Here is a 15,045-nt window from a genome sequence, read left to right as displayed (position 1 = left end):
CAAAGATAACTTTCCTTACGAACAACTTTCCGAGTAATAATTCCCCGCGAGCTGCCCACGGGGAACGTGGAGCGAATAGTGTGCGACTGTCAAATAGCATTTTCGATACCGACATCGCATGCATTCCGTGGAGCGAAATCTAAAATAAGAGCGAGCTGTACTTACGAATGCATTCTGTGTTCTTTCGCATTTAATTAGACTCTGTTCCCACAAATAAAAATTCTCTCTCATAAAATTGCGAGGTTACAGACCTATCTTCGGGAATGTCGGTAATTCTCGCCAGGGAAGAAAACCAGCTGTAACCCGACATAAGGATGCTGCCGTGCGCGCTACTTTCTTTTTCCATTACTTTACACGAACGGGTAAGTCCGCTGTAAAACCCGTATGTATATGTGGTAGAAGTTTGATATGTTCGCTCGCGAGGAAAGAAATTGTTTAATTTCATTCAATCTCAAACAATCTTCAAAAAGATTCAGCAATATATATGTATATTATTAAATCTTTTTGGTAATTATTTGAGATCAAATAAAATTAAACAATTTTTGTTCTCCTACATGTATGTTTATACTTTTTAAATATATGCATATATATTTTTTCAATATTGCTTTTATCGAAAATATAATATTATTTTTCAAGTAGCACCTGTAAAAATATGTGCGCATGTATATAGAGTAAAATTTGAAAATATATAAAGCAGAATTAGGTATATATTGATACCCGTTTTGGTAAACCGTACAATCATGTACGTGTTGTACGCACATGTTGCAGTTCAAGAGAGCTGGCGGAAAAGGAGAAGGTAGCGCGTGACCGCCCTAAGGTCGAGACGCGCGATGTCGAAGAGGACAGCGACACTTTGGAAAGCACCCCCGGTACGAGAGCAGCGCGGCGACGGGGTAGCTTTCGTGTAACGGGAAAAGATCACAGAGCGGAGAGACACGGAGGCGCCTGCGCCCTCGAGTATGCCGGAGTTTCTGCGTGCGTTTCCATCAGTCGGGTCTTCAACTCCGGACCGCGAGCAACGGCACGGTTCGCGCCGTCGTCCGCGTCGCGACGCATCCTCCCGACGAAAGGTCCACCCCTTCGGTCGTGATCGCCGACCTATCCCACTGCACGATCAGAGGAGAGAGAAAGAGAAATATCAAAGTAGAGAATCACATACGAAATTTCCAAGGCACGCCACATCTCGCCGGAGCGAGATCCTGTTATCCTGCTTCATCTCTACGTACGTCCGTAAATCTCGTAGTCTCGCTCTTGTAAGGAAACTTGAGAAAGTCGAAAAGCTCGGGCAAAGTTTTGCGCGACCACCGAGAAAATCGCGCGGAAAAATAACTTATATCGGTCAGCACTTCCTCTGGAATTTACGAGCGGAACAGATGCGCCCTGATCCGCGCGCAGATTTTTATGGAACGTGAACCTATCCGCGGAACGACGATCGGAATTTTCGTAAGAGGGTGGAGAGAATGGTCGCGAGAAAGTCGCGTTTATTTAAATCAGAGTCCCTTCGTTGCAAACACACAAATAATATATAATATATAAGAAATTTCTTTATATAAAAAATTAAAAGTTTTATATACATTATATATAAGAAGCGAGATAAATTGAGAAGAAATTTAATTAAAAATTCTTCTTACTTATTAAAAATATAATTTTCGCAATCCTTTATTATATAGATAATTTCGCGTGATTTCACCGAATGACAGTAATCGCTGCAACATTTGTCTCGACATCGCCTGCAATATTGTGTTTCGTTCATACTTGACAGAAAAGTTTGATTACACATTATAAGTGGAAAAGTAAATGGAACTTTTCTTTACGAGAGATCCAGTTTAGTCGACGACAATTCCGGCAACTGCAACTCCGGCGATTCGATACGTTGTTGAAAGACACGATCGAAATGTCAACCAAGAAACGTAACTGTCAGATGCATCTGTGTCGATTCGCGTGTTCGTCCCGAGAAAAAGTCAGCTACTATCAGCAATAGCCGTATATCTTACAGGTCGCTAAATTAACTTGTCAACTTTTCCACGTCATGCTAAAATATGGGCGTTCGCGCGCGCATCTTCGAATATTAAACTAACAGAGAGCGTCGACAAAGTTTCCTCGCGCCAATTAACGTCCTTTAATATGCGCGTTCGTGAAAAAAATATCAAACGATGAATAACAAAATTTAAATTACCGCGATGACTTGGATTCGATATCGGAAAGGAAATTATACGTCGTTTCCGTGAGTGACATCAATTTTGTTTTGTTAAACTCGAACAAACACATGATTTGATATATATGGCCAGTGCTAGATAAATATAATATCCGCTACAAAACGCAAGCAGTAAACATTTATTTTTTATATCATATATATTTATATTTATATTTTATTTATTAAAAATAATAATGAATTAATCAACATACACCGAAATATATCTATTTTAATACTTATATTAAATGTTTGCATCGGTCGATATTTATCAACTTTTAAAATAACGCGTTTGTGAACAAGTATTCCTTTGCAAAAAGAAACAGGAAGATAGATAATTTCGCCAAGTTAAAGAGTATATACGTATATACGAACATGTACAAACATATGTTCTACCGCAACGGTTGGAAAGGCGCGGTCATCAGCGCTAATTAATCATCGTATGCAGATAAATACTGTGTATCACGGCGATAACCGGGCGTGAGAGCGGGCGGCCGCGTCTGCCGATAATTATGAACAAGCTAACTCATTAGTCGCAGTCGACGTTAACGGCCTCGTTGTTGCACGCCATTGCTCGCTGCCGGTTTGTCCGATCTTCTATAAGCTGTCGAATTACTAACCGCGCTCGCGTTAAGAAGATTACGCGTCCAACGTGACAGACACAATGAGATTACGTGTCAGAAAGAGAGTGCGGAGAGAGAGGATAATTATGGGGAATTATCCCTGTGATGTTCAACGTTTATGATAACTCGAAATATTGCAACGATAATACGCTCGGGAACAACGGTGACCAGATTACAGTCATCAATTATGTCTGACATATCGTGCACCGATTCCATCGCCTTTCCATAATTCGATGCGACGCTGATCAATCTGGTCTTCATTATCTTAATGAGAGTAAAATTTAGAAGGAAATAAACAAATAGAAAATTTTACTCGTTTCGCGCAAAAAACTCTAAATAACGATCTTTGCAATCGCTCATATAATTCTAGTTACGTAATACTAGTTACGTGTACATTTTATTTATATTATTATTTATATCATTTTATTTTATATTAATTCTAGTTACGTATACACCTAGTTACGTAAGCTGATTGTTACCGTGGACATTAATTTTTAATTATAAACCACTTTGTGTGATCTATTACCGGTTGATACGAGTTATTATGTAGCCTATTAGCAAACTAATTTTAGCATCCAAATCGAATTCAATTTCTCGGTAACGTAATAAATTTATGTATTATAATCTTGCAATAATTTATATCGAGCTATCATAATCGAGAGATTCGACAGAAAATAAAATATTTCTCGTTGAAGATTCTTCCGCGCGATAATTCGATTCTTCCGGTCTGCAAGTTACGAAAATCCACCTCTCTTTACAGGTCAGTGGAAGTTAGAAAATATCCGAGTCGACCGCAGCACGGCGATCCATTACCGAGTGACGTTGAAGCGTCGGCCGCGAGATCTATCGGCCGCTTTTCAAGTGCGTAATTAATCGCGGAATTAATCAAAAGTGCCGAATAAATCGTGACGGACTTTTCCAGCCGCGTTTGGTGACAGTGCCGCATAGCAATCGCGGACGCGATTATGAAACGCCGTCGCCGATGCAAGTGATTTAGTAATAGTAATAGAGAAAGAGAAAAGAGGCCACACCCCTGGAGCTGCCGAGAGAGAAAGAGAGAGAGAGAGAGAGTCCTGTCGCGCGCGAAAGACACCGGAAGATGGATCGCGTATCAGAAAACATCCCGGGACAATGATCCCCGACCGCAGGAATAAAGAGAGAAACCGGAAAGGATATTTTCGCGCGCTCGAATAGCGGAACACCTTCGTTTCTCACGGCTCTAATTAATCTTCGGGACGTAACGAGCGGGACTGTCTGTGGGATTCTCCCGTAGCAGGACATCCCCCCGGAGGTATCTCTTGTGAAACTCTCAGCTGCAAATGGCACGAGTTGTAAGTAGCGCGAGAGCCGATTCGTTGAACAAAACGCGAATAAAAGATTCGACACTTTCGAAACGTCTTAATTAATATGCAGAGCATTTTTATTAAACGAGTTTTTTCTTAAATATACCCGTTACAAATAGCGATCAAAGTGCGTCGAACACGAGCTCAAGGTCGACGCCGACGTAAATTAAAGACCATCGATATCGATAACCTCCCTTAAGTGGTTTCAACCAGCAGCACTTTACATTGGCGAGAATTGTGGAAAGCGATATGTCTTCGATTACCGAACGGCTTTAGATCTCTCGAGCGTCGACGAAGAAGTCGATAAGGGCGCTGTTCGATAGGAAGGACTTCCAATCCTTAGAGACTAGTGGAAAGAGACGACACAGAAGCGGGAGAAACCTCTGAAAATCCTGTCCCTGATCAAACTATCGAGGCAAATCCCTGAGGTGACTCGGCGCTTCGATAATCATCTTTGCAGCGGATGGAATCAAAGTGAGAAAAGTACAATACGTACATCTCGTGAATGATTAAAAATAGTTCAATCGAGAAAGTGCTCGTCAGGTAATTGGTTTCTCAATCGATAAGAATGAATACCCGACAAGGAATCAAACCGCAAACGTTCGAGCAACAAAGTGACAAACGGCGAATTTAGAGTATAATTCGGAGTAACCACGCTTCGGAAGACTAACTCCGAAAGTAATCGAAAGAATTTCGAGTTACGGTAGCATTGAATCGATCAAGATGCGCCGCGATCTCAAAGATCAACGATTGCATTAAAAGAAACGTTAATTTTGCCAAAGATATTAAGTGCTGGAACAAGTAACGGACGAACGCAAATAGGGGTATTCTGGCCGGAGAGACAAGAAATCGGAAGAGGCGCAACCAGACGGAATAAGAAGCACGGAGACAGCAGCTGCATCGGACAGAGTCTATGGCGATGAGGGTGGAAGGTTAATCTGGAAGGTTGGGTGGAACGAAGGGGAAAGGTGGGCTTGAAGTAGCTATCGCGACAGTGAAAAAAGTGGACCTTCGGGCTGGCTGAATGTGAGAAATTGGGGTGGGCTCGGAAACGTGCGAAGACGAATGCGCCGAAGATAAGAACCAGTTCTGAAGAGGCAAGCAAGCGCTGATCCTTGAACTCTGTTATCCTAGCGAGGGAGAAAAGAGAGACTTTCACGTGTGTGGCGATAAAATCGAGTGCGTGATTCGAAAGATCTCATCAGTGAAAAATATTATCGGTGCGCTCTCTTCTTGGTCCCCGAGAACTAATAAGATTGTGAAGAATCTAAGAGTTTTCGAAAAAAACCTCGAAAGACTGCGATAAATCGTGATTGTTACCGCGACAAAGAATTCATCTTAGAACTAGGTGAAGAATGATCGCGTTAAATAATTTTTTCGAGAAAATTAACTAGACACGCAATCGGGACGAAGAATCCTGTTACATTCGGCCGTCCTGCAACCCGGTTGAAGGAAGTGCTGCGGGTGAGCCGGTGGGTTAACGGTGATGGCATGAAGACATTAGTAAGGACGTGCTGCGGGTCCAGCGAGGAGGAGGATGAGGATGGTGGTGGGCGTGATGGTCCTTGGTCAGTTACTGACGAGGATTCTGCTCGCGGCCCACGCAGGGGATCGCCTCGCAGCAGCTCGCAGAATTCTCAGGGATGTGCCATTGATAGATGGGTAAGTTAAACTTTACGTGTAAACCGGACACATTTCAATAAATTACAGAACATTCGACGCAGATCACCGAAATATATGGATTTTTCTTAAAATATTTTCTGGATTTATTTTTTAAATTAATTTTATCACAGTATAATATTACTTAAAATTATTAATTTTAATGTCTTCAATCGCGACGAAATTATTTGTTTATAATTCTTTTAATAATTATTTTAATCTAAACGCAAAAAGTTTGAATTGTAATAAACATCAAATAATATTTTATTTGTTTTTATTTTTTTAATTTATTTGTGCTCGCGAATTATGGATGGTGGTTTTGTGAATTGTATATTATACCCACACGCACACACACAGTCACCTTTGTTCTGCAATATTTCACGAAGTAGCTACAAACGGGAAATATATGTGCTAAACTAGTGTAATTTGCGTCCGAGAGGAGAATAGAGAGGAAAACTCTCGCAAATATATGAAAATCTACCACAGCTGACGTATTAAAAAGCTACGATTTAATTAATGTAATTAATATTAGTCATAAAACAATGCGCGTTTGTAACGACATCGAATTCAAGATGTCAATGCGTTGTACTCTGTAAAAATTCTTGACGCCATCGGAAGAAAAATAATCCGGTTGTTTTCAAATGCAACAAAAGTCCGCGCGAAAATTTTCGTCATAAAATTCTGACAAAAGCCAGTAGAATGATGCGCCTGTTCTCTCACGAATTCCACTCGCCTCTTTGTCACGTTGACGAGCAGCGAAAAATGCCAAGTCGAAAATCCAACAAATAACTTGAATTCCATCATATAATCGTTGGTCGTGATACAAAGCGAATTTATAGTCGGCGAGAACAATGTCGCCGTAACGACACACACGGTTGACTTTGTATGGCCGGGCGTGGTCCTAATTACACCGGCAATTAGACTTCAAAGGAACGTCCGTCTTGTCCGATTTGCGCTATAACGCGTTGTATCCGTTTGTCTATTTACTACCGATAATTCTATTACGCGAGCATTCAATTAACAGATTTTTTTATTACTCGAGAATAATATTGTTGTCGTCATTTTTAGCGAATAAAAATAAATGATCTTTGGTCTATATATCTAATATAATAATCGGGAATTCGTGAGATTTGGATGAAGAAATTAAAAGTGTATAAAATTAGAATAATCGAGACGTTATTCTTATTTTACGCGAATAACTTAACTTGTATATATGATGAGTCGAAAGAATGATAATAGTTATTAAAATATTAATATAATACTTTTGTTTTTGCGAGAATACAATGGCATTATATAATGTATTTAACATCTTCTCAAAACTATTTTATTATTTCATTTTTTAATTAAATACGATTGAGTCTACAGAAGTTAAATATTGAATAACAAATATTTCATCATTATGATGCAAACTATGTACAAAGCATAAATTAAAATATTAGAAAAATTTGTAAACGTTCGAAACTTTTTACAATGCGCACCATGTAATGTTCAAAACTGGAAAGCGATACCGCTTGGATACCACGAAAATGAAACATACGATGAACAAAAATAAAATTAGATACAACGAGAATTAAAAATAACCAGCAATGCCTAAATAGGACTCGTTTATCGGGTTCACCACTGGAATTGCTTCTTCATTCAAACAAAAAGAAACAAAAAGAAACCAATTGAATCTTACTAGTCTTAGAAAGAGAGTTGTGCATTTTCGCTCAGATAATGAGAAAGTTTTGCAAGTGCAGAAAAGAAAGGACGTTAATGGAGAGGAGAGAATAAAAAAGAAACTCGAGAGAATGGAGTGGAAGGTGCATCGGTAGGAAACGCAAGGAGAATGAAATTTACTCGGGAGAGTGGCCCGTGGCTGTTGGTCCCCGGGTTTCTCGGGTTACCGGAGGGTAGATACGAATTTCCGGTACTCTTGCTGGTACAAACTTGTGTGTCTCTTCCACCTACTTCCGTATATTTCTACTTCGCGCGCGTGTCCGTGTACAAATATGTACACGGGCGTGTATTCGCCATGGGAGTATCTATATCGATGTAAATAACGTCTGACATTCCTCCATTTTGTATATAACAACTATTTGTAAACATGTTCGCGCAGAATCTTTCAAATCTACTATATTTATACTGTCATCTCTTGTTTAAATATCTTCATAAACAATGCTTAGGTAAAGTAAAGAAATTTAAAAGATATATTTCTCTCTCTCTCTCTCTCGAAACGATATGTGTACAATAATATCGCGTTGGCAAAATCAACTCAACTAAGTAAACCTTAAGTAATAATCACTACTCGCTACGAAACACGTCTTTCCTCCGGAAACTCGAACTCCGATTCCGCTCTGGACACCGATTCCACGAGCAAACTCCGAGAAACTCTCGAAAGTGGTTCCGATAAAAGACATCGGGAGACGCGCCAGCGATTTCCCCCATGTCGGCGAGCCGAAGGCAACTCGTTACCGATAACGAGTGAAAGCCTCGTCGGACGTATTGTACGCCAAATAATAGTTCGTCTCTCTTGCTCCGATCTGAAAAAGAAGTGCCTCTCGGGAGCTGCGGGCAACGAACGCCACGTGTCGTTGAGAAAGCCGGGAAAATTGTACGTCAAGTTTTCAAGAAAAGGACGACGCGCTTGAATCTTATCCTTACAAACGGCGGTAAATGCGATAGATAAAATGACTCGATTGTACTTAAAGTGCGCGATTATCTCCATCTGATATTAACGCTTAAAGCACAAATGGATGCTGAATACGGAATGCGAAACGCGGGATGCGGAAGCGGTAAACGTGCCGTAAAAATTGCGAAGCAATCGGTCGCGCATTTATCCCCGTCCCGCACGCATTACAGATTCGTGTCGGCTCCCGCGAAGCTCAATTCTCAAGTGCCTGATGTATATATATTTGATATTCTCGGTGTGAATCGGATTTTCCATTCGATCCATAATATTCTGTAAACGATCGACGGAAATGCGGAATTCTTTTAAAAGCTTACTAGATCCTTTCGATGCGATTAAATATTTATTAATAATCTAGGGCAGAGAGAGAGAGAGAATAAATAATGATGAAAAATATAAAATGTATATTGGGAAAATGGCTAGTGAAAATTTCACTATATTTTTACGAGAACGAGAAATACGGTTTTTAATTTTGTCGGTACCGTTAAATTAGTATATTCTGTCTGTAATTGAAATAGCTTAATGTGGCGTCGCCATATAATTAAACTGGCGACGAGTTTCTCGCGTCGAAAGGAGAATTTCGCGACCGACAGTTCAGTCAGAGATCTCAAATGTACGGCTCTGTAAACCTGGTAATCATAATGGACCACCGGCCATAATAACCTTGTTATATATCAGCGCTGTTTATGGCTTTCGTCGCTCATCGCAGAAATATTTAATTACCATCCTCGTAATTTTCTCTCGGTTAAACCAAAACGGTGGTTGGTGGAATCGTGAATTAAAAGGCAGAAAGGTACGACTCAACGAGGGTGGTTTCCAACACACGCCCCCGTAACACATCGAAAGACTTCCGAGTGACGCTACCGCAGGAAAGAATTGCGGGAACCGGTCCCCGTGTTAGCAGCACGTTCCGGCTATTCAGAGCTCGACCGAAACATTCTCGAGATTCCTTCGGGAGCGGTCGTGAGAGTGTCCCGAGTGCTTTTAATTATTTGCAATTATGTTTCTTTTTTTCATGTTTTCTCATGACGACAGACCGCAACGTCCCGTGCGATGAACAATTTTATGCCTCCTACACATGCGGAAAATTTCAAGCCGAAATATGATCTATTTAATGGAAATGTTGCCCCTTTCTGTCTAAGCGGCGCGCCCATGAAAGTAGGACGCGCATTTGTACCATAATTAGATGCATTTATGCTCTCGGTAGCAAAATTGGGGTAATGTCGTCGAAATAATGAAAATGCGAGCCATTTTAACCGGTCTATACCTGTCGAGGAAAATTTCGCGATATCAAGCGAAATGCTCGTGTAAGCTTCTTCGTTTCGCAAAATGAAAAGCGGAAGAGAAAGAGATACGAAGAAATAAGAAAATAGCTTTTCTCTCCTAATCAAAATCTTTAAAATTCCAGAAACTACGTACACGACCTGTCTCTTTTAAAATTGACAAAATACGATACTCTCCCTCGAATATATCAAATTATGAGAAAAATTTTTCTCACCGCATTTTTCACGCACCGTAATGTAAAGTTTGCTTTGCTGATGTAAAGAATACGTTATTTTATGACATTTTGCTTTTATTGCACGCGAATTTCCGATTGACTGCTCTCAAGAAAATGTTGTACTTAGAAAACTATTGAATTCCTTATATGTGGCAAGATGTAAAACCGTCAAACGCAGAAAGATCTGTGGAACGACGTCATACGTATTTCCTTGCGTCAAAGACTCAAGAGAATCGTAACTTAGTTTCTAGAATCGATATTCTGAAGAATATTCGCGATCGTAATAGAATTCGCTATCAAAATTACACTCGAATTTAAACGTTCGATTATTCTGTGTCTGATTATTTTATCTTATAACAATGGACTGGATTCTTTGGATATGAAAATAATTATTATAGAAAACTATATTTTTACATATAGGAGTCTTAGTTCCATCTCCTCCTTCATCCGGCTGTATTATACAACATTTATATACGAAAATAAAAATCAGAAAAACCGCAAGAAGGTATTTCCAATTTACTTCGAATCTATTTCGTCATACGATTGCAGCCGATTTCATCGAATGCAATCGAACCATCGAGCTCGTTCCTCCGTTTTCGCGGATATGGACGGGAGTGAGAAATAATGGCATTCTCTTTTTCGATCTCTAGCTGCATCGAGATAAGAGAGAGGTCGGAAACATGAACTATGGAACAGGAAACTGAGTTAACGATGTATCACTCATAAAAAAGGAAGACACTGCAAGAGAGGCTCTCCGGAAAAAAGTACATATTTTCTTTCTTGTATTATTCCTATTACTTTTTCGACTTAATATTAGAATCTAAAAAATATAAGAATAAGACGATCTCTCTCTCTCTTTTATACTGAAAATTATTCTAATTTAATTAAATTATTTTAGAAGCAAATAAAAAAAAATTGCAATTTCATATTCACATAAAGAATTAAATATCTTTTAAGTATTATCAATATTACTCACTATATATTAGAATATTTCTTCTGCTCTCTTAATGGAATAGCATGAGAAAGAAAAAGTAGAAAAAATATTTAAATGTTACTTTAAGAAAGGCATGGTACCTTATAAAACTAATGAGCAGTAGTAGCCCGAACGCAAAGTTCGATATTGGATTCGTTAATCTAAAATTCCGCGAACATTCTCAAACGACTTTGCTAATTTTTTACTGCCTTTGGTTATAATTGATTTTATTAACGAGCTGCGAAGTCGTCAGACTTGCGGAACTTCGATGGGTGGACTTTCGTCGGATGTTCGTTAACAGCGTGGCAACGAATGCAGATAGAAGGAAGATATTCTCCTCCTGATAACGATCGAGATCCCATCTTCTCGTATCCCCGTTTTTAAATCCGCCATTGTACAAAGTAATTCAAGGGGAGAAGAATGGAAACGAATTATTGGCACCGTCCGCTAAATCCATTTGTAAGAAACGGAGGAATTGTGAGGGGCCGGTCACTGTGAGATTGCATTATAACGCAACGAGATCACTTCTCTCGTTCGCTACAGAATTTACGTGATCGATTGATGGCTGGCCGACGTGGCTTTAAAAGTCATTCTCGTAGGAGTTACGTATCAATTTCGCGCTACGTCGATTACAAAGCGATACAATAGCAGAGGTATCGCTACAGACTCAATGAAATAATCGATAAAAAATTGGGAGCAAGAGTGGACGAGGAAGATATATCGACATCGTACCTAGTTCTTCGTGCGCAATACTGGATAAAAAGAAAATGCTTATTAATCAAAATCAGTCAACGTTATAATTAATTTTCTTCCGAGAGATGTTTCCAAGCCGCAAATTTCGCATGGGAGGAAAGACAGATGGCGGCGCTCATATCAGGGGCATCTCGAAATTCGGACAAAAACACGCTAGGTACTAATCCAGGATCTCATTCGGCCAACGCTCGGGCTAGTAGACGGATTAACGAAGTAATTTGCAGTGCATAGGAAATGCGGAGAGAGTAAACGATAAACCAACCAGGAGACAGGAAGGCGAAAATAGATACGGTTGACAGAATTGCGCATAAAAGCGATTCAGTCAGTATGTTAGCGTATGTAAGGAAAGATTAAAGAAATTAACACAAGCAAAGGAGAGAAATTTTAATCATCCACAGATGGAATAAAAAATTAAAAAAATAAATAAATATAAAAGAATGTAAAGAAAAAGCAATTATTCATAGCTAAGAGGTCACGAAAGATCAAGATAAGTGAATACAAGTGAGCAACTTTACTTTAGAGATATCTGTCTCGACAGATATCCGGAAAAGAAGACAAATCTTCGTAGGTACGACGATCGTAGGTCGACGGCGAATGTGGTAAGGCTAATTTTCGACACTACGCGCTCACGGTCCACGATATATGTGTACGCGGCAGGAACCGACAGAGACATCAACTTCCGGTGGAGTTAATGTAGCAGCAACGCGTAACTCTATTTCACGGAGTTGCTCGAACGCGTTCGGCGCGACGCTCTCGGGAATCTCTCGGGAACGCGGTCCTGTTCTCTGAAATCGGATCTGGATCTTGAATCCAGAAACGTGACTGAAAACTCTCGGATAAGGTCCGAGAATCAGGCGAAACGATGGGAAACGGACGCGCGTACGACGAAAATCAAGCGACGCAAACTTTTGCGGAACAACTGTCACGAAATTTCATTGATTCTGTTCCCGTTCACGGTTCGAATGGTAAATTGGGAAAATTTGCTTACCTGGCTTCGTTAAGGTAGCCAAAGTTCGCGTCCCGCGCAAATGTCATATCGCCGAAGCTTCATTTTCACATCGTAATATTCCAACTTGTATCAGTTGACTGAAAATTGCGAGGAGCAGATTTGAAAACGTGAAAAACACGAAATATGATAAAATAGAAAATAATTACTTATTTTCCATCGTGGTAAATTTATTATGATTATTTACTGATTTAAATTCACGTTAAAAAATAGATATTTACCTTTAATCTATTTATCTTTAATTATTAATTTAATTTCACGTGTAATTTTCAAACATAATAAAAATGCCGGATGTGATAAAACACGCGCAATACGTAAACAATTTTTTAATCTTCTAGATCTCACGATATAACATAGTCCTCGCGAGTTTCATGAATATATGAATACATGAGGCAGTAACGTTTATGTTTGCTGTTAGGGTTAATAAAAAAAGTCAATAATGTGTAACAGAATCGTAGCACGCAAATAGCATAGGACTACAAAATAAATTGTCACTGTTGCGAGAAGTATTAAACCTTAAAATGTTGTATGTAAGTTAGTTTCCCAGGAGAAAGGGAGAAACTTTAAAGAGGTACTAACGAAGTTTATTAGTGACTCACGCGGTTAGCACACGGTGGATTAGATTTTATGAATCAAATGGGAACGACTGCGAGAATATACTGCAAAAGTGACATCGCGAGGGAAATGACAAATAAATTAAAACATTAAGACAGAAAATCTTTTTCCGGATAATATAATTTCCGTTTATTGCCATTATAATCAATTCTATTAAATATTTCAATATTGAATATGGCCGTTGCGAAAACAAAAGCTGAAATATTTATATTATTTCACGTTGTTCGACATGTTTGGAATGTTCGCAATGAAAAAATTCGCTGACATTTATTAATAGCGCACTCGTGCGATATTTCGCAAAGCCAACAAAACCAGCGCTGTTTCGTAAAGTCGTAGAGAAAAAATCGGACGACAAATAATCTCGATATATCGATATATATGTTCAGCCGCAATGTTTCCAAAAAGAGATACACGTGCGGAACGATACGTCAGCGTCCGTATTTCGGGAAAAACCGGAAGATGTGGGAGTTGCGTGCATCCGCAGCGCGATAAAACTAGAGCAAGTGGACGTCGATTTTTATTCAAACACTTTTAATGGGCATTTTAAGTGGAAAGCAGTCGCTCGAATCAGCCGCGGTAACCCCCAGGAAACGATCGTGCCGCTAAACTCCCCTTTCCTTCGGCAAAAGCGATAGCTCCGAATCGCGTCGACGCCCAAGACCGGAAAACTTATTTGCATGCCGAGCAACGTAACCGCAGCCAGCAAACGGAATATACTCGCCATTCATATGCATATACGGGGGACCAGCCACCTTATCGCGCTTTGCCAATTAACCACCGCTCACACCACCCACCGCCTCTTAACCGGTGATCTCGCCGGTAACTCTCCCCCGCCCCTCTTCTCCCGTCGTTTCGGCAAACGGCGAAAATTCGTCGGTAGTTTCGCGAAATCGACACCGAAGCTCTTAGGCGTGCATTGCATCCCCTGAATATGTATGAGATCACGGAGAGAGAAAATTTAGAAGTACGAGAGATACATTCGCAATTATTAATTATGCTATTTAGCTCGAATTAGTTATTTTCAGGAACTTGAGATTCGAGTAGTGACGCGTGGAAAATGCCTGACATTTTAAAGCGACAATTTATGTTATAAATTCGCGCCGCATCGTTTTTTCGTTCGTATTTCCTGTTTTTCTCATTTTCATTATCGCGTTTCTCTACCTCCTTTTTAACGTTTGCTTGTTTTCAATCAATTATTTTTCAACAGATATAGATATTTAACCGTTAAATATCAAACTGTCAATATGGAACTTATACAATTCGTATTTACGTAGATACACAATCGGCAATCAATTATCATCGCGGAAAAACAATAATTGCGAGATAAAATCGACGTTATGTCTTTAATATTTAATCGGTAACTAAATTAATTCGAAATTCGATAGAAACAATTTATATTTATGTATTCTATAAATATTTCTCTAAAAAATTTATTATTTTATATTAATTGTGGAATAAGACAATTTGAAAGTCTCCGCAAATTTCTACTTTTACAAGTACAGAAGTTTTGGCACTATAAGCCGAAATTAATGTGAGATATATCTCGCCTCTTAGGCACGCCCTCTGCTGAATATGTATGAGGAGTTAACGGAAATGTACTTTAATAGCACGGAAATACCTTCATAATTATTATTGCACTACGTTTTAACTGAATAGTAACGTGCGCTACCGTAAATCACGTATTATTCCTCTAGCCTACACCCTCAGAATTGAATT

The 15,045-nt window shown here is 39.4% G+C and overlaps 2 protein-coding genes across 4 annotated transcripts in view; one reads left to right on the top strand and one right to left on the bottom strand.

Annotated features, from left to right (window-relative positions):
- Positions 1 to 15,045, bottom strand: part of Vermilion (Tryptophan 2,3-dioxygenase vermilion) — a 225,289-nt gene that overhangs the window by 206,282 nt on the left and 3,962 nt on the right. The gene's annotated exons all lie outside the window — the stretch shown is intronic.
- LOC145964377 (dipeptidase 1) overlaps positions 1,006 to 15,045 on the top strand; it is an 80,240-nt gene continuing 66,200 nt past the window's right edge. Inside the window, exons 1-2 of the mRNA XM_083087051.1 lie at positions 1,006 to 1,222; positions 3,575 to 5,819. Coding sequence (XP_082943177.1) covers positions 5,695 to 5,819 — 125 coding nt within the window. The 5' untranslated portion in view covers positions 1,006 to 1,222; positions 3,575 to 5,694. The remainder of the gene's footprint in view (positions 1,223 to 3,574; positions 5,820 to 15,045) is intronic.

Source organism: Camponotus vicinus, unplaced genomic scaffold, assembly GCF_025532165.1.
Source record: "Camponotus vicinus isolate PSW18456_S1 unplaced genomic scaffold, iyCamVici1.0 SCAF_13, whole genome shotgun sequence".
Lineage (NCBI taxonomy): Eukaryota > Metazoa > Arthropoda > Insecta > Hymenoptera > Formicidae > Camponotus > Camponotus vicinus.
This window is presented reverse-complemented; position numbering and strand designations above follow the sequence as displayed.